The sequence below is a fragment of the Ptychodera flava genome, chromosome 18, assembly GCF_041260155.1.
Source record: "Ptychodera flava strain L36383 chromosome 18, AS_Pfla_20210202, whole genome shotgun sequence".
NCBI classification, from domain to species: Eukaryota; Metazoa; Hemichordata; class Enteropneusta; family Ptychoderidae; genus Ptychodera; species Ptychodera flava.
Window position 1 is genome coordinate 7,191,951 of NC_091945.1, and position 20,766 is coordinate 7,212,716.

Genomic DNA, 20,766 nt, shown 5'->3' on the forward strand with positions numbered 1-20,766 from the left:
CATGTACATAATCATTTTATTTTGTATAAAGTATCTTTCTGAAAAGGAGAAAATGTTGTCTTTAAAGGCAAAATTTCAATCAGAACTAAAGCATTTTTGATATTAACTGGTTGCATATGCTGAGGGTTAGAACAGCAAAATTTTGTGTCATGGTTTCACAATCAATATGAACTAAAACTGTTCAGTGGACTAATTAATTATGTCTTTTTCCTGTATCACCGTATGTCAGTAAACTGGAGCCATGAAGAGCAAAAAAACAACAACAAACAAGCAAACAAGCAAAACAAATAAACCGTAACACTAACTAAGCTAATGCTTATTTGGTGCTTCCTGCACTGGTGAGTTTATTAACACTCTAAATCCTAATTTGCTGGTCCTGTATACATTCCTCTAAATCACAAGTGAATTTGCTCTCTCAAGGTTACCAAACTGGCGAAATTGTTTGCGGTCGACATTTGGCAATCCTAGGGCCTTTGATCATTTAATTTGCTCATCCATTTGAAAACATTATAGTACTTTAACGGTTTATTCTTCACAGTATAAAAATGTCTCTGAAAAGTAAGAAAAACAAAAGCTTGCAATGTACAAAGATTATGCCTTTATTAATCATTTATGAAAAACTGATCCGATATCTGATTGCAAGTCACTTTTTCAAAGCTGATCAAAGATTATAAAGAGTACTGTATACAAACATGATACATTCTCGTATCGTTGTGGTTAAAAGTATAATGTACTTCTTCATTCATAAGAAAATGACAATCTGACAAAAATAAGACAAAAACTAGCACACGATAAGTACAATAGATAATAGAACAATAGGTACAATATAATCAGATAAGTGAGAAAACGAAATCTCTATACTACTAAATAATAATGTATTCCATAATTGACTTAAATAAGGTTATTGATGATTTTCAATTTTTTAATCTACTTTGAAATTCCAAACCCAGTTCAGATGCGAATATGCTACAAAAAGGGTTATTCTATTGCATTTTGCGAAACACCTCCAAGACAAAGACCATATTAATAAATCAGACAGTGGTCACATAAGTGGGTCTTTTCAAGGACATGAAATCTTTCATTATTCTTCATACTTTTTGGTCTTACAAGATTAAAACCACTCCCTGTCTTTTGATGAGGACAAGGCTGGCATCAATCATTGAATGATATTTTTGTATAAAAGCTCAATTTAACAGAATTTATATAATCTATGGAATTCGGATGGCAACCACTTCTCAGCATGAACTTTATTAAGGAAATGGTACTACGTTTTAGTTTCAACAAAAATAGAACATAAAATGATTACGTTTCTATAATTATGTTCAGCATTTATTTATTCCAAGAAGAAGAAATTGGGACAATAATAATTTTGTGAAATATGTAAAAAAATAAAAATCAGTGAATAGACAAAAGAAAATAAACAGGTAGTTTTCTGTAAAAAAAGTCACATTCTCTATCATAAAATGTGAAAAACTTTACACATGTTAAGGAGAACCATCCAAATCAGTAGCTGTAAACATAATAATTACTCCTGTAATGTTTGACAGAGTGTGTGATATTGTATTAAATTCTCTCTTTGACTGTAATTAATTGTTCAGACAGGTGTACCCGATGTTTTGACATCCAAGAGAAGCGGCTCTCATGTAACGCATTAGGCACTCGATGACTGCTCTTGCCAGATTTTAGTTGTACTGTACTCAACGCTCTCTATCTCAGATTGAGGGCACAGTAGAGCCTTTCCCAGAACCACTCCTGTTCATCTTTCTTGGTGAAGTCACACAGGACAATATTTCTGAGCACAGGAGGCAATGTACACTGTTTGTACATGACAGGGATCACATATTTGGCCCTTGCATCTATCAAAGAAAATGAAGCAAAGACTTTCACAAACTTTCACCGACTATTTAGCTATATAAACAACAGTTAAAGAGACAAAGTCGCAATCGTTTCGAATTATTTTTGTTTCACGTATGAATTTACTTATTTTGTTCTGCTTACTGAGACGTGTTATCAAATGGGTCTTCACATGTTATTGAAGTAAGCGTTGTAATATTACAAGCACGGGGATGTAGAAATCTGGCGACGGACAATTTAGCATGTTTCACTGCGCAAACCTTCAAAAATAACTTCACACATGATACAAAAGTAACTAAAATATTTTGAAAAATAGCGATTTGTCCCTTTTAATCAAAACTTATATCACTATGATATTGGCAGCAAGTTAAGAGAATACGACTTTGATTTGCACTCATTAAAGGTCAAAAGTCAGAATTTGCTAGGTCAGATGTCAGACTTGTCAGAATATTATTTATTATTTAGTTGTCAGACTTGTCAGATTATAATTTATCGACCGTACCTCGTTTGTATGAAAGAGCTAACGTGGCTTGGATATCATATTGACGGGTAACAGGCCAGGCTTATCAAATTGTTTAGGTGAAAGATCACATCTCTTTTCAATTGAACAACAAAAAAATTCTTTGACTTTAAAGTAGAAATAGGTCTGAGTTCATGAATTGCCACGCTAGAGATCAAAATTGCAAAGTAGAGAATGAAAATTAAGGTATTAAGCACCACTAAAGTGAAAGACTTAAAATTTTGCTTGTGCTTTTATCATTTAAACTTCTAACCATAATCTTACCAAATTAAGAAAATAAAAAGAGGTAACTGTGCGAAACTGGGGACTAGACAAACAAATAACCAAACATTTACCGATATGTAAAATAAAAAATTATAGCCATCACTATGTTAGCTCTATTACAAAGACAAACTCCTAAAAGTAATAAGACTATGATTTTTTTTACCTCAAGAGCTTGTAAAGGATCCTCCCTGAGTGTTAGATCAGAAGAGAATCGTAAAAAATTAAGTGACCGAATATCTGTCCCTGAGGCACATTCTACCTTCTTGTCAGAGTAAGCTTACCTGGACAATACGAAAGAGCTATCTTGGCTTGAAAACCACATTCTTTACTTTCTATAAAGTCTGGAGATAGTATTACAACCATTCTTTTGCATCTGAAATTTTAGAAAACAGATTTCATAAACTTGCAATGACGTCCGTCTTGGATTAGTATTTTACAGCTTGGATACAGAGAGTAAAAACATGAATCATACACTAAAGATTGTCTCTCGTTTTTGCAAAACAAACAATATGAAAGTTATTAAGAAAAGTCTTATCGGATGATGTCTGATCAAGACAAACTAACTATACTTTAAGCAATTGCCAGTTGAACACATCTGATAAGTAAAGGAGTGGTAAAGAATTATTGATTATTGGCCATCTGGGACCGGTCCCAGATTAGTTTTTTGGCAATCTGGGACTAGTCCCTGGTGTTTTAAAATAAGGGACAGTAATGTTGCGGTCTTTTAATCTTCGACAAGTTCCTGATCATATTTTTTGCTATCTGGAACAAGTCCCTGATTAAATTTTATGATGTATGAAAGTGTATGCCTTTTTGAATATGTCTTCTTTCATTAAAAATAAGGGTATGAAAGATGTTTGTGTTCGTAAATACCTTAACTTTGAATATTATAAGGATCTTTTTGAAACTGTCAGGAGCACATTTCGTGAAGAGGCATATTTTGTCTATATGTACGAAGAGCCGGTGAGATTAGGAGTGAAAGGCATAGAAACATTTACAGTTATATGATCCAGACACATGCAGCTGGTTCTCTTTCATACCTATTGAGTCCATAATGCCTCATATATCATTCTAGAGAAGTACTACATTCTTGTGCTCGTACATTTAGTGCCTGCCAGAATATGTTCTAAACAAGGCACAGGGCAGTGACCATCGCGGCTTTTTTCTTGTATTTGAGTAAGCAATGGTTTAAGGTAGCTTTCCACCTTTGCGACGACCTATTTTCAAATGTGAATTTTGCCATCAAGATGTGTACTTTTACCCAAGTATTATATATCACCTGAAAGCTATTTCTATGAATTTTGTTGTTTTATCAAGAAAATTAGTGTGCAATGAATATTTTTGAAGATCTTAGTGAAAGTGTCAAGAAAATGGGTGGTCTCACGTAAAAAAGTTTAAGTCTGAGCGGAGAGGGGCTATTGTTTAGGTGTTAACGGGCAATTGGTCTTCAGAATACTAGCTACAAAACCGTGTCTCAGATTTTTGAAAAAGGCCTTAGTTTTTTCACATCGTTGAGTCAAAGTTTATCCACCGATTAGTCTTACAATGCCGCCTAATTAAGCAGCAATAACTCGACTTTAAAAATCTTCATAAAAAAACTGAGACACGGTTTTGGAGACAACCTACTTGACAAACGTCTGTGAAAATCTGGTGAACTTCCGTTCACGCGTTCTCGAGTTAAACTCTTTTGAATATGCTGCAATGTGACAAAATGGCGAACTGAGAAAAATGAGATTTAGTAAATTGGTTCGGGTTTTTCCTTTTGAATGGCAATAAACGATGTACTCAACCGACAAAATACTAAAACCAGATAGTGAAATCAAAGTATTCAACTTCAACATATATTCACTCATTGAAATCAGTGTCAACGGTCGAAATGAGGCTAAAAAGGGTGAATTTTGGGAGCGTTGTACTCTTTTAGAGCGCAATCTACACAGTAGCTGATGAGTAAATATAAACTTGGGGAGTGCCAGGAAGGGATTATGCATAATCTGTTGACTGATTAGTTGTAAGGTTTAAATAGAGTATTAACTGTTCGACCTAACTGTCGGAACTGCTACGGCATCTCGATGCCGTCTACACGAGCGCTTGGACTAATTACCTCCATGACAAGCGTACCCTACAGTGTAAGTTTATGGCAGCATTCGATTCGACATCCGAAACGACTCACGGCTGCGGAATGAAAGCGAGCCCGATGAGTGATATAGGGAAAACAATATTGGCTGACAACAAAAATATCTGCGTTTGTATGTGGATGTACATTTGCGGTGTCTGTGATCATGGAAATAAAAAGAACAGCTCCATGCTGTGATCCATTACGGTTAGAGTAACCATGGAGGTAGGAGAAGCTTCCTACCTCCATGGAGTAACCGAGGATTCTAGTGAGCAGCCATTTTTTAGATCTTCACGTGCCTTGAAAATCGATTAACACTAATCAAACTACGAGCATTTCTGAGACAATAGTTCGTCCTAACTCTGTACAGCATGAGCAAATCGCCTGTCGGCGGCATAAAAGTCAAAGGAGAGAAGTTGAGAAAACATGAACATAGAGAAAAGTACGTCATTTCATCAAGCGCAAGTTGCATGCGATAGACCGCTAGTCAAGCGTCATACGTCACAGATAGATAACTCTCTGCTGTTTTTCGTATCCAACATGATTACCATCGATTCCAGGCGAATATGATATCAGACCCGTCTTCATTACATGTAAATTTCAGGATTAGGATGGTGTTTTGCACTGTATTCAAGTAGTATGCCCGTAAGTGTCTCATTCAATGGTTTACCGACCAATGATGATATGTTGATGAAAACTCAGGGCGATTACGTTGTGACGGTCAAATTCATATTGAAATTTGTCTTCGGTCCTGCAGCATTTTGGCTACTGCCATGATAATTGATAAAAATGTTGTCATGTCCATTCCCATAAAATCATTTGATTCATATTCGTCCGGTGTACGATGAACATTTGTTAGTCGACGTATGTTTTTACCTTGTCAAGGTCGGTAACGAAATGGGACAGGGAAAAACGGGACCGCGGGATTGAAATGACTTCGAAATTATCAGTTCACTGCCATTGTGCCAAAACGTCTGCAAACCAAAGCAGATATTGTTTTGTGGCGTGTGATTTCTGCATCGCTACGTATTTTGCCTTGGGAAAATTTCCTGTCGCGTCTTGAAGCCCATGCAATTTGTTTCCACCTTGTATTTTCTAATCCCAAGTAGTTCCAGTGCCGCGGTTTCTGATATTTCATATTATTCATAAATTGTTCAACTCACTCAGTATTCTCATCGAACGGACAATGTCGGGTTTCTAGACCTTTTGGCGCAAAGTCGTTTTGGCCGCACAATTTCCGACGCCAAGACGTTTAGGCAACGCGAGCAAAGACGTTTCGGCACTACCTGGTTGGGGGAACGCGTGCCAAATGTTACAAATCAAAACACTGAGAAGTATAGTCTCAGAATTCACATATGCATGCTCTAAAGTTTGTGAGAACTAGTGAAAAACCGTGAGAAAAGAGTTTCATATCATTTTAAATAGCAATAGCCGCCGACACTGCCAAAGTTTGAAAAGCGGCGCCTAAACGGCACTGTAAAAGTCATACTTGTCAGAACGTAAAGGTCACGCTTATGAATATGACTGGTCTGTCAGTTGCTTTGAAGGGAAAAAAATAAATCGTAACGGGGGTGTCAAAATGTCTTGGGCCAAAAGAAGCCGAAACTTCGGCCGAAAGAGGCCGAACGTTGCTTGAATGTTGAAGATGTGAAGGGTGTCAGTTGCGGTATTCAAGTGTTCCCGCTGTCACTAAGGCCGCCAGTGGAACGTACCATTTATGTATACGGGACAGCCTCTTCAAAGATGTTTGACATTACGAAACTTATCCACCACTCCTGGTGCTTTTACAAAAGCACGAAAATGTCCCAGATAAAACATTTAGTGTGTGGGCCATTTTTGTAATCTGAAATTGTACCGTCAACAATGTCATAAGTCTGACCTTGTCCGATTGTGTCGATAAATTGTGATCTTTTGGGAGCGGCCACTCTATGAGAAAAACGGTAAGACCCACCTTTCGCCAGGTACACTCTATGGTCTAGACCCATGCAGTGAACGGTAGGTGTTAATGGGATTTTCACAGCGCATGTTGTCTAAGTGCATGCGAATACTGTGACGCTGCCTGCTTAGCGTAATCCCTTGTCAATCAAGACTTAACGGTTGTCTCAAACGCCAAAATCTACACCTGTGCCTCTCGTACATTTTTTATCCAAAATTTCACCCAAAAACAGGAACTTCACGACCAAGATATTCTACACACAAGGAAGATCAATATTATAGGAATACTTTTCAGGGATAAAAGAAAAATCGTGTTTTTATCTCAAAATACCAAAACAAAGGCGGAAAGCTACCTTAAAGTCTCTGTGTTTTCTTACATCTTCTATTGTATTACCGAACATAGAGTTATTCATCACTTCATAGAAAATATTTTCGAAGTCTCTCTTTTCTTTTATTGTCATTTGAGTATTAAAATCGATATATTTGGCTAGGCATGGTTTTTCTTCAAAGGCAAGGCCGTGACGAACCTTCTTCATTTCTTTTCTCATCCTTTGAAAAAATTCAATAACCTGTAATGTGAGGCATTCTTCTCTCTGTCCATAACAGTTGTGATCAGTCTATAACCTTGGTGCAGAAACTCATAGTGGTATAGGGTGAGAGGTAGTTAACTTTGATCTTCACGTAGCTTTTCTTGGTATTTTAGGTCTTCTTTCAGAAAACAGGGCTTGAGGAATTCTTCTACTTTCGGTCTGTCACTATTTCTTTAGGCTTCAGAAATAAATGAAGTACTCCTACCAGCATCAGCTGGCTTATTGCCCATCCATAGAGATTATTCATGTCAAGATGTATTATTTCAGTTAGTGGCTGATCCGGGTCATACTCTGCGGCACCTTTTGGATGTTTTGTCCATAGGTAATGAATATTACACTGACTAATATCACTCCAAATTACCTCCAGAATGAAACTGACCTGCTCCTTATCCTGAATGATTTATTCCTTGTGAAAAGTAGCATGGCATCCCATGTCAGCATACACGCAAACATATAATGTGCTGGATCTAGCCGCAAGAAGGTAGACACACTAGTCCGTGGGCATTTTAGCTGTACGTTTTGGAACCGGTCAATCATCTAGTTCGTATATCTTCTTTATAATAAAACAATCATGTCCCTTCAGGTTGTGAAAGTAAATAGAAATAATTCTCGATGGTCAGCGAAAAGAAAGGTAGAAATTTTTCTAATAATACTATATGTGGCACTCTTCCAACGCGCAAAATATGTTGTGTCTCCCGTGAGAGTAAGATCAATCATCGGTTTGCTCAAACAATTGTACATTCTTGAGTATTCCTCAGCAATACTCTTCATATCCCTTAGAAATCGTGACTCAGTCAATCCCCATTATTGTTCTCTTTTTGTCGATTTTCAGCTAATGAAGCAGCTAATGCGGCAGCTCCTCAACATACCATCGCTCAATTACAACATATGAAAGACAGATGGGAATGTGTCTACCAGTTTCCATTTCAATAATTGCCTAAATATATGCATAGACAATAAAGGGACAGCTTAAGTTACTTTCTCCTGATGTCCTTCGAACTGACATACCTTCGTAGGAAAAACTGGCGTTGTCTGTCCCAAAGTTGTCCTGATGGAGTTTTGATTCTTCCTTAGTCCTAAGGCCTCACTCACAATTAAGATAAAGACACTTCCTTCGGTTAACATTCCTACTATCCCCCCAAATCGGTACGAAGTGACCAGTATATTGGCTACTGTTTAAGGCACTGCGACAGCCTTTCCTCCTTAAAAGCAGATCTTTATGCTCGATGGATAAGGATTATTTCCGTTAATTAGAAAGACTCGTAACTGAATTCTTTAATTTTAGTTCTCGAAACAGTCAAATACAGATAAATCTATAGGTAAGGTTATTCCATCCTGGCAGTAATCATGGATTAACTTATCGTGTATCTCCCAGTTCTTTCTATTCTGTCCGCATTTGTTTTGACACTGTTGTAACTACATTCCCGCTAGGACTGTACACTGAGAACAATGACTTAGCCTCTGTGTTAGCTGTCGGGAGGCAGATTCAGATCTATGACACAATAGTTTTACTTCCACCAGTCCAGTAGTATGTCGAGGTTAGGTCCCATCCCTAGTGGAACTTCTACAAGCATACGTTTAAACCCCAGAATCTCCTCGATAATAAACCTGAGCCTTCATCGTCTTTAACTTTATTGATTGTCTCTTTGTGGTGATCTATTTATTGCGTTTCATCTTATGACTCTCGCGATATTTTGTGTATATTTGTGGTAAGTTTGCAAACTGTTTTCTAGACTGTACATTTCAATTTCCATTTCAATTCCAGTCGTGCATGCTCACCAACAAATTTCAACAGTCAGTTTCGCGCTCAAAAATCCACACTACAGCCCAATAAACTGGATTCATGATATTGATCAACGGCCAAATAAACACACTTCATCATTGATCACACGCTAACGCCCAAAATTTTACTGATATGATCACGAAAAATCGATGTTTCGAAGACCTTCAAGCCTCTGCATCTCTTCTGAGCTGACGATCTGTCTTTCAGGGGTCAATGGTCATGACACCTCAAACCAAAGTTTCTTATTGGACGACAACTCCAGGTTATGTAAATTAAACAAGTCAGTTAGCTATCACTTCTGTGAGTCCAAAACTTTGCCATGGAAGAATATGCATACTGGTAAGTCTCTTTTCCGTGCATCTGTCACACATATTGTTCAAATGCCGGACTTGTTGATGAAAAAAATGACGTACACCTGCCGAAGTGGCAGCAAATCAGAAGTATTTCCTCTTTAGTTTTGCATCATAGGGGCTTTGCAAAGTGACGAGCGAAGCGCCTGTGATTCCAAACACCTGTGTCTATCCTTGGCACTACCAAGTTCAATACTGTCGTCTGTGATCTAGTTATCATCCGAATTCATATCTACAGTCTGTGAACTAGCTGTTTGTGCTGTAGGTTCTCAGTTGGATATGAGATGGCATATCTACTATTGTCATGAGATGGATACGTGATAACAATACAGTGTGAATGCATAACTGCCTTTGTATACTGTCTAGGTGCCAGTCTCTATAGGAATGACTGCTAATGAACAGCTGTTTATACTCAGCGTCGTGAGTATTGTATCGGTTAACATTTTTGGTAGTATCCCAAAATCAAGAATTCCTTACTACTTAGAGGCCTCACAAGTAGTGGTCTCACCATGAATCAACATATTGACTCACACACTTGCTAAGTGGAAAAGTGAAATTGTTAACATTTATCTTTAACAATTGTCATGACAGAGTTCTGTAAATGGCTGGTTATGACACATATTAAATGAAGACACCATGTCGAAATTTGACTCACCTGTTTATAATGAGCTCTGCCTCAGCAGTCACGTTTTGACAGCCTGGTACAAGATCTCTGAACTCAACACACAACTTCAGATTGTAGGGAGGTTTTTCCAATATTCTTATCATGGTGTTTACAATATCATTGTCTGCTTTACAAAAACATACATATGCATCGAAGATTTCAATTGGCCCTGAGGAAAGGTGAAAACATGGTAATCATCAAATATGTCTAACTTTATTTTAAATTGTAATGTCCCTCAAGAAAATCTTTCACTGAGGCTGCAAGAAATATCTATACAATGTAGGTCTCGCTGTAAATGTTCAATGTATTTTCATTCCACTAATACAAATGATTAACCTTTCAAACACAATTATGTACTGCAATATAGAATACCATTTTTGACAAATGCATTCTACTCCGAAAGTCAATTTACCACAATTACATTGGAATTTACACATTCGCACATCGTTTCGACAAGTTTAACACAATTTTAATATGATTCTGAAAGCAGAAAGAAAAGGCTGATTTTTCCAAACAAAAAATGAATGAATATTATAGAAAAAATACAGCTAGTAAAGCCGTCAGAAGAAAACAATAGCAAGAATCATGTTACAAGTACAAAGTACCAATATTTCCATATTTTAAAATAAACCAGAAAATACAAGCACAGTTGCTTTTTGCAGCTTTTATGGGGTAAATTTCAATTTCAGTTAACATTCTAGCATGATGTTTAAGGCAACTTTTAGAAATAAATTACAAAACCTGTATTTGCAAAAACGTGATTTTGACCCTTGGTCGATCAGTTTCAAACCCTGATGCAAAGAATGTACAACATAGGTCCTTGAAGGTATATGATTACAAGAGCTACAGGTATGCAATTCCGTGGCATTTCCATGGCGTGAAGGAATTTTAGATTCGATGTAACTAACATCTGCCAAAGGAAATACAACTTTAAGGCTGGGTTCACAAATACTGAGGGGGGGGGGCTGGAGGAATTGCGATTGAAATCTCAGTTTTTTAGAACCCCCTAAATACCCTACAGAAATATCAAATCCCCCATCTATATGATCAAAATTTTTGACGTCCCCCAAAACTATCATATAGGCAAATATCTATTAGGAGTGTACACACAGAAAAATAAACCTGTGTTGCACAGTTCAGCGCGCAGATGTTGGACACTACCTTCTGCATTTTGTATAGCCAGTTCTTAAACTCAGTCGTTTTAAGCGCATCGGTGGACTTTTTTGATGTATTACTCTCAGCTGACTTGAGTTCATCGGAATCTGGCTGGGTCATTGGTACTCAAGAGCACCCGAAATGGTGATGATCAGTGAGTATACAAACTCCTGACTGCATTTTGCCAACTACTAGTGAAAAACTGAGCACAGTGAGCGATCCCGGAAATTATATTTTTAAAGTAGAAGATACGATCTAGATGTTACAAAATTGACAATACTGGTAGATTGAAATATTCCATCAAATATAACTTCTAATCTCCGAAATTTTGGTGTAATAATGACAAATTTGTTAGAAAATAAATAATTCAATTTCATTCACACATTTTTTAATTGAAATTAAGAATCTTTACTGTTCAAAGTTTTAATCTTGTGTTATTGTATGATGAGAATGTCGCCATTGCATTTACTATATGAACTTGAAATGAATGGTTTTATATATTGACTTTTAAGTGATTTTCATGAAAAACTGTGACCTTTTCATTGTAGCTTTGTAGAAAGTCAAGTATTGTGAGCCGATCATTTTTCTTTAATTTTTGATTACGCTTATATACAAGAATTAAAAAATCCCGAATTCAAAAGTATTCAATAGTATTTTTCCTATCATATATCCCTTAGCAAACAATGTTACAAACAAACTTTCTCATTACTTTTTCTTTTTGTATCAACTCCAATCTTGTGTTTTACACCTTATCATATTCAGTATTCAGCTTATCAACACAATGTGCATATGTATTATGTATACTTACGTAGCTGTAGTTGTATCTCGGTGTAGCCATACACTTAAATGTCAATATACAATTGTACTGCATATTCATACTCAGGTTGTGTAAACAGAGTCATCTCTGTTACTGATGGTATACAGAGACAGTGAAACTACCCGTAGGCAGTAGTGGCAGTACTTGTATTAGCATAAGTAATTTTAACAATATATTTGTTCAGTTTATCAACTGCGCTCTCGTTCTACTCCCTACAGCATGTTGAACTGCCCAAGGCTTGCCAACCCGGACTGTGTTTATGTACTGGGCACTTGTTTAATTGACAAATAACCTTTGTTTGGACTCTTAATTCAATTATTAACAATAATGTTTACATATACAGGCTTTGTTGACAAACAGCATATTGTGTGTTACACCACGCTGTAGGGAGACAACAAGAGACTGTATTTGATACATCGCATAGAAATACTTAAAAAGTATCAACATTTACAAGTTCTTCTTGTTGTTTTGCTTATGACAAATCAATGGCATTTATACTATTTTAGATTTTCTTGAAATGAAAGTCATGAAATGCGATAACGTGGTTCCAGGTTGTCTTTAATCACAACATTCGAACCATTAGATGACATAAAATGTTCTTCTTTTTACATTGAATTACCTACCAAACTATGGAATCTGAAAATGACAAAATAGGGAACCAAACTATTTTCAGATCACCCTTATACCCAGAGTAAAACCTTCAAGTCCACCCTCTACTACCTGTAGAATTTTCACATCCCCCTGAATTCCTCCAGCCCCTCAACAGTATCTGTGAACGCAGCCTGAACATTTTATGACAACGTCTCGTATTATGTTCTTTACAAACTCTTACCATAGACAGTAGAGGGGGAAGACGGACGCGTCTCTGCGGCAAAGATCAAAGGGAATTGAAATATGCAGTGGCTGACCTTTGTTGCTAACGGTGGCGCTCTACAGTGGAGCCCCTAAGTTAATTATCATAATTTAGCGTCATCGCCCCTCTACCGTCTATGCTCTCACTGACAAGCCTTTACTCACTGACAAGCTCATTCATGCGGAAAGTCACCACAAAGTAGGTACGGTGACCAATCATAGCCGTTTGCTTAGAACAACAAGTCAGAGACTAAGTAAACACCTATTACCTGGTCATGAGGGCTATAGCGTCCGTTTATTACCCCGAGGGGCTGTGCGTTACCAGAAACACATCGCTATTGCCCGAGGCCGTATGCTCAGGGTTATAGTGATGTGTTTCTGGTAACGCACGGCGACGAGGGGTAATAAACAGGCGCTATAGCCCGAATAAAGACCAGGTTATAGGTGTTTAGTAACACACCACACGCTCATGTTGTATTATGTTAAAGTTTTTAATGTGTTTTGATAGTTTGCCCCGCAACAATTCATTTTGACAAGTTTACTCGGCAATATTTCCACAGTGGTTGCAGTAGTACATGGTACACTTTCTTCCAAAAAATATTCTTAGCATACCTAGCAACATCCTTGGTTTCACTTGAAAGTTGAATCTTTTTCGTCGCTGAGCTGTTCAAGTTCCAACGCTGTTGGAATGGAAAATCTGCCTGTTTTAGAGAGAGGCTCGTCGCTCATCCCGGCGCACATCATTTTCTAGTCGCCCGCCATTGTTTGAAAGCTGCAGACGACACTAGGGTCACGTGGCCGGGCACTTTTCCAAATTTGGTCAAAACTATTTCCCTAGGGAAATGGTTTTTCAAAAAGTGCCCTCTGACGTCAATTTTGTTGATTTAGTGGGGACGAGACGTATCAATTTTCTCGTCACGTGATGTATTTTGGCCAATCGCGATACGGAATGAACATGTGGCGTGTTATAAGTTTTGTTAAACCGGAAGTTATAGGATCGTGGGTGCACAATACGGGGATTTCTGATGACGCATCCATTTGCAAAAACGCATCCATTTGCATACACTGGGCGGGAGTTTTTGAATTCTGACGCCATCGCTTTGACCGTGTGATAAATTTGAATAATCATGATGGCACTTTCGTGACATATGCAAAAAGGGGTCAAATGGTCGTACAGGGAACACATTTTGATACATAAGCGTTCTCCGACAAAATACAGAACATTTTTTCAGATTATTTTCAACTAAAGTTTAGTTGCTATGTATTCACAGACATTATGTGCAAGATTCAATGATATTGAACGCCTGAAACATGGCAAATTATTGGATTCTGGGACCTAAATACGGCACGTCCGATCAATAGCCTGGCGTTTTTTACATTTGCATAGATTTACGATAATCCGGTTTTTGTGGGGAAGCTCCTGTTCAAAGGTATACAGTCACCTGTAATCCAAATATGCCCATATATGGTCAAAAGGGCGTCCCTTGGTATTCAATATGCCCATGTCACCCGCTTAAAATCTGTGATTGGTCAGATTTTCTCTTTCCATGGTAACTGTGGCAAAATTGTAACATGTGACAGTATACCTTTAAGGGTAGCACGCCTTCAAAATGTCACCTAAGCACCCAACATTCTAGTAATCTGCACAGTTCCTTTAGCACATCAAAGCAATCACGTATTTACGTCGCAAGACTTTGTCCAAACTATGTTAGAAGGGGGAATAGAGGGATGTGTTGGAAGTTCGAACATGAGCGGAAGAAAAGACATGGCCAGCTTTGATCCATAATACATCTGTCCAGTGCATGTAAAGAAAAACTAGTGTGTTTCAGTTGAAGAAACTCACCACTTGCTAGATCTTCCGTTGTCATACCACGAAGTTCCTCTGTAATTCTTTGAACTGAATAGTCCCGCTGGGAAGGAGTGACATTATTCATCTGCAATGGAGATCTTTTCCTCTCTTTTCGTCTCCACAATTTGTAATCCTCACCTTCCATTAAAATCAAAACGTAAACACAATGATCTTTGCAAGAACAGACAATTTAGGTTGAATCCGATTGTATTAATTTAAAAATGAAGGTATTCTGAAAAATAGCTTGTTGACATGAGATTACGTAATCAAATTGGTCGTGCAATTTCCTGTATTACACACTAAAGAATATTTTTGTTCGATGAATTGTATATAAAACTTAATCTCACAGTTAATAATGATTGTGCTATGATATTATAACAAGACAGGAATTCGGATAAGATGTCCTGTCATATTACTGGACTATTTCCGAAGTTGTTCACTAATTCCATATGAATAAAGAGTTTAAAAATGCTTTACACAGTCCATGTGTGGTATAGTTCCCAATACATGTCAGCCCGAGGCAGTCCTCTGGTCACATGAAGAGGAAACAAAATATTTTAAACTCACAAATCTCATCCGGATAACAGCAAAATTTATAATAACATCAGTTCATAGATGATTTCATGCACTGGGTTAAGTTATTATCGAATGTTTGATATATGTTCTTTTAGCCAGTGAATCAGTGTTTGGTCAGTAGCCAGACGTATAACAAAATATCCTTAAGTTTCCTGTGTGATTTCAACATCTGACAAAACAAAACAAATCGAAAACCTAATATTCTCGGCTACCCTTTTCTGAAAAACCTTTTCTCTTGTCATCAGAAACCTTTTTAATTAAAGCTAAAGAGATGACGTACCCTTTTTACCACATCGATTTTTTTCCACTTTGCTTTTGTCTAGCGAACAAATTACACATGAATGACAATAGAGTGTAGTTTTCACGGATGAAAATGACAAGTACACTATACAATTATATAAATTCATGTATAATAGTTATCTAGTATATAAACTAGTACATCAAGTGTACCTCCATATTTCCTTAAATACATGTTGTACAGCACACGTACCACATGTACTTTATCCAGTACCTATGGATAGATAGACTTCATGAGTGCATCATTAAGCTCAACCAAAGGGGCACTAAAAATGTGTGTGTTTCCGGTAACCGGACCTAGCCCTATGTAAATCTACGGGCCGTAATTCTTCCACATTTTCAAAAACCTAGCATGATTTTGCAAACGTTTGCAAATTAAAATAAATACATAAATAAATAAGTAAATAAAAAATAAATAAATAAAAAAGTCACGACCTTCCTACACATACCATATTTCCTTTAGGGCATGTTAACCGTGACTGGAACACACAATATTTGTATGCCTTATCAGAAGTCAGTTAACTCCAAGGAAAAATATGTTTCATATAAATGTTCTAAACTGTATAATTGTCACGTGTGAAATATTACCACAGTAATTAACTAAAAGTTTCACGCTAAACAGTGATCAAAGGGCTGTCATTTCTGCATGCATTATATGTGGCTACACTGTTCTTGAGTAAATATACGCATATGCATATGTCAAGCTGCAACTTTTCTTTGTTAGGACACTATAACTCACGGGAAAAACTAAATAGGAACGAGAACCAACTCAGAAACTGACTAGGACCAACTAGGACTCAGGCAGAGTCAGTCACTGATGTGGCTGGGCCGTGAGGCCTAGCCACGGTTCCGTATTCAATAAATAAGTTCCAGTTCTAAGTCAACAATCGTCATCAGTTCCAGCTTCTTCCAAACATACACAACACCTACATGCACCATTTACAAAATAAGTCTGCCATGGCCACTTAACTGTTGACTAACCCCATTTAATGTAGTCAGAAATTACGTTTGTCCACAAGGAAAACCAGTTCCACCAAGGGTTGTGAATAATGGTTTACGATTGACACCCTGTGTTCAAGATAGAGACAACACTACCATGCATAACACTGGTCCATATACAACTGTCTTGTCAAGACAACTTATTTTGCTTTTCTACACAATAGGCAAAGGGTAAAGCTGGTCTCATTTTAACTCACAGTATACTGTCTGTAGACCAAAACTGAATTATTTTGTTTATACTTTTCTCGTTATCATAATGTCTCTTTAGGTTTATTGAAATCTTTGCAGCTGATTTCAATTCCCCAAAATGCACTGTCTGCATGGAACATACTGTTTGAATGACGCTAACAGCAGTGATCCCATAAAAAGTATCGCTTCAATAAACTATTCATTGAGTAGGAGCTTTAATGTATGACACTCTTATTTTGTGTCTCAACATAGAACACAGGAAGCCAATTGTAATCTCTCACCTGCAAACCTTGGCTGGGTAGGCTTTGTTTCTACATACCCGCAATTTCTGACTGCCTCAAGTAGGCTTAATCAACAGTTGAATGGCCATTAATGTATGTGTAATTCATACCTAGGCACTTGTTTGCAAGAAGTTAAAGCCAGGTGTTATAAACATAAATCAATTCAAGCACAAAGTAGTACTATCTATTACTACGGGCTGGACGACATGTATTGTGATTTGTATTTGTAATCATTGTTTACACATGGTTATGTGACTATCAATTTCCTGAAACTTTCAAGAATAGTTTATTTCTTCTCCTGTACAAATGCTGCGGTGTTTCAGTTTGCAATTAGAACTAATGTTTGACAGCGTCATTAAATTGAAAAGTATTTCGCGAATTTCTTTTATCCGTACGAGTGTTTTGGTATTGACTGTTACAGGTGTGAGAATATGGATCAATCACCTGAAAACCGGAAAACGATCTAGATCGCAGGCACAACTTTTTAAGGAATGACACAACATAATCTTTCAAAATTTAAGCGAAAACACTGCAGCGTTTTTACTGGGGAAGGAAGAAACCTATTTCAAAACGTTATGTCAATTGTCTAAGGCATGATCCTAATGCAACCAATGATTATAAAATTCAAATCACAGCATTTGCCAATATCCAGGCTCTCAGAAAATATTGACTTTAATCGGGTCAAAAGCTCATTATTTGCAGAAAATTCTTTAACTAGAAGGGCTCAACACTTGTGCTAGAAACTTGAGTTTAATTGCATTACTTTTTATTTTCGTAATAACTATATATGTCTAATGAAACATGCTATTGTGAAGCCTAAGACAGCTAGATAGAAAGATGTATCGTAATCAGAAGGAAAATCAGCTCACACTGTGTACAGGATAATGCACGATATACTGCAAGAAGAACGTGCAGCTTGATAGTAAGCAGATCAAAAGTTGTTTAGCATGAAAACTAGCTTAGTGATTCGAAAGAAATGTATGTATTTCCTCAGGGGAGTACAGTGCTCGTTGCTGGATCACAAAGCAATATTACAATTAAGATGAGATCATATCAAGTTTCTTAGGTTCCTATCACTCGTTCACAAATTCATGGTTTATGTGTTTTTGTATATATATATATATATATATATATATATATATATATATATATATATATATATATATATATATATATATATATATATATATATATATATATATATATATATAGACAGACAGATAGATAGATAAATAGATAGATAGATAGATAGATAGATAGATAGATAGATAGATAGATAGATAGATAGATAGATAGATAGATAGATTTACTTCAGTACTACTGGCCTCCGGCCAAAAGGTACAAAAACGAGAGCAGTACAAAAGATACGGATCGCTTGCAATTGTCAAAGTAGTTTTACAGTCCACATATGATAAGCAAACAAGGTTTACAAGTTGCATCTTTGGTTATTTAAAATATCATCACTGAGTGGCAGAATATATATATATATATATATATATATATATATACACAAAATGTATACAATGTGCCCTCCCGGTTATCACCATAATGGCTTTATGGCAACCTCTGAACTTGGGCACAGAGTGTACGGTTAATATATATATATATATATATATATATATATATATATATATATATATATATATATATATATATATATATATATATATATATATATACATTGAGCATTAACTACTTCAATTAAAAGTAAAAGTTATAATATCAGATATTTATATCATATAGTGTTCATGCAGCCATTCATGTCAAAGGTTTCAATAAGAATTATATTTTCATCTAAAATTTTATTTCCATCGACGCTTACATGGTCAATAGTAGTATGGATTCATGATTAGTAATAAGAAAGAGTAAAATAGAATTAATTGTTGCTAGCTGTGTACATTAGTAGGACCACTAAGCATTAAGTAAGTAATAAATTCAAACACCCAGTTTACGCTCAGGTGAAAACAGTTCACAGACCGCGGCATGTACTGGGGTAGTTATAGATTTTAACTTTAATCTGTCAAATTTGTTGGATACAAATTGGCATTTTACCATGATAACAACCCATTTTGAGCTTATTAACCACTAAAGAATTGTTATCAAAAAAAGGCCAATTACTTTTCTTGAAACCTTAATGAGGGGCGTATTGTACAATCATTATCGTTGCTATAGCACTGCGATGCCAAACTTCGGATTGCAAGCTGAAAATCAGCATTCCGTCTGAAAACTGGCAATTTTTGCATGTAGTAATTGACACAGAGGGCGCTTTCTAAAATTCAATCCCATCATTCTTGGCGTCTGTCCTCGTTCACGTGCACGTGTTTTTCTCTTCTTTTCTATTTTGTAAGGCGTGATTGAAGCGATATTTTTTATCAACGACAAGGTGGAAAAGATAAGGAAGTGGCTAATGTCAGCGATATATTTTATCAATGGCAATTTAAAAAGTCATACTTTGCACGTTTTTCTTATGGCAGCAAACATGAGATCAGTGGGGTACATTTCCGGTTACTCGCATAGCATATATTGAACCTGCTCAATGCGTAACTATTACTTTGTAGTTGAAGTAATTGTGTGTGCATATATATATATATATATATATATATATATATATATATATATATATATATATATATATATATATATATATATATATATATATATATATATATATATATATATATATATATTGCAATTATTTCTTACACTTACCTACTGGTTTTTTTATCTCACTAATAGCATCATGGCGGCCTAAATCCTCCAGTACATTGATTAATTTTCCAACTGTACTACTCTCTTTGGTACCCCAGTCGCGCAGGAAGTAGCCCATAGGGTCCTGCTCTCTTTCCCAGTTCAAAATGGTGATGTCGTCATACTCCATTTCACTGGCTACATCCATCCAATTCCTGCCCCTCAAATTCACGTTGAGGTATCTGGAAAGAATATTCCTGGCTCGCTGTCGCAGATGTCTGACTGGAAAATCACTGTAGCAGGAAACATCAGTTATTTCCCCGTTGTTCGATTCCGCCATTTTTACTTTAGGAGGTAAAGAAACTGCAAAAACGTACGCTGACCGACCCTTTCCAGTTCAACCTGGTCGCCCTGTGCGGAGTACTTCTAGCGAAGCAAAAAGCGGATTTTAACCTAACTATGACAAAACCCACCTACGCTATTGCAGTCACTACGGTCTTAGAGGGGGTGTTTCTGTCCTCTTCTATATTAAAACAACATATATTACAAGACCATGTTTCAAGGTGTTTTTACGGTCAGAACTCGGGGCCTGAAATGAAGGCAACTGTGTGTCGTTCAATCAGACTTCCGCTTAACGAGGACGAATCTTTGAAGACCCATCACGGAAATCCCCGAAGTCGCCATTTGATGACATGACGTATGTTGGTTCTGTATTTGTCTTTATCGAAATGGCAAGAATGACGTGCCATATATAAGTCGATTATTCTATGTAGGGCCATAAATTCGGTTTAGAGACGATGACTCAATACTACCCCAGTACTTCTATGCAAACTATGGTGCGTTTGGAGGGCAAAGTCTTGTCGTAGCCCTGTCAAATGTGAGCCCCTATCCACTCACTCAAAAATATTACCTCTTTGAAGATGATAAACGTTTCGTGACAACCCCGTACCATTGCTAGAGTTAATTTTGTTACTCTGTCTCATTTTTTGT

General features: G+C 36.7%; 1 protein-coding gene across 1 annotated transcript; it reads right to left on the reverse strand.

The window, feature by feature from the left end:
* Positions 1 to 575: 575 nt before the first annotated feature.
* On the reverse strand, positions 576 to 20,372 carry LOC139116751 (myeloid differentiation primary response protein MyD88-like). The gene is made up of 5 exons (XM_070679383.1): positions 19,798 to 20,372; positions 14,741 to 14,884; positions 10,065 to 10,242; positions 2,920 to 3,011; positions 576 to 1,856 (listed from the first exon to the last, which is right to left on the reverse strand). The coding sequence occupies exons 1-5, from the start codon at positions 20,114 to 20,116 to the stop codon at positions 1,708 to 1,710; spliced, it is 882 nt and encodes a 293-aa protein (XP_070535484.1). The 5' UTR covers positions 20,117 to 20,372; the 3' UTR covers positions 576 to 1,707.
* Between the last annotated feature and the right edge of the window lie 394 nt (positions 20,373 to 20,766).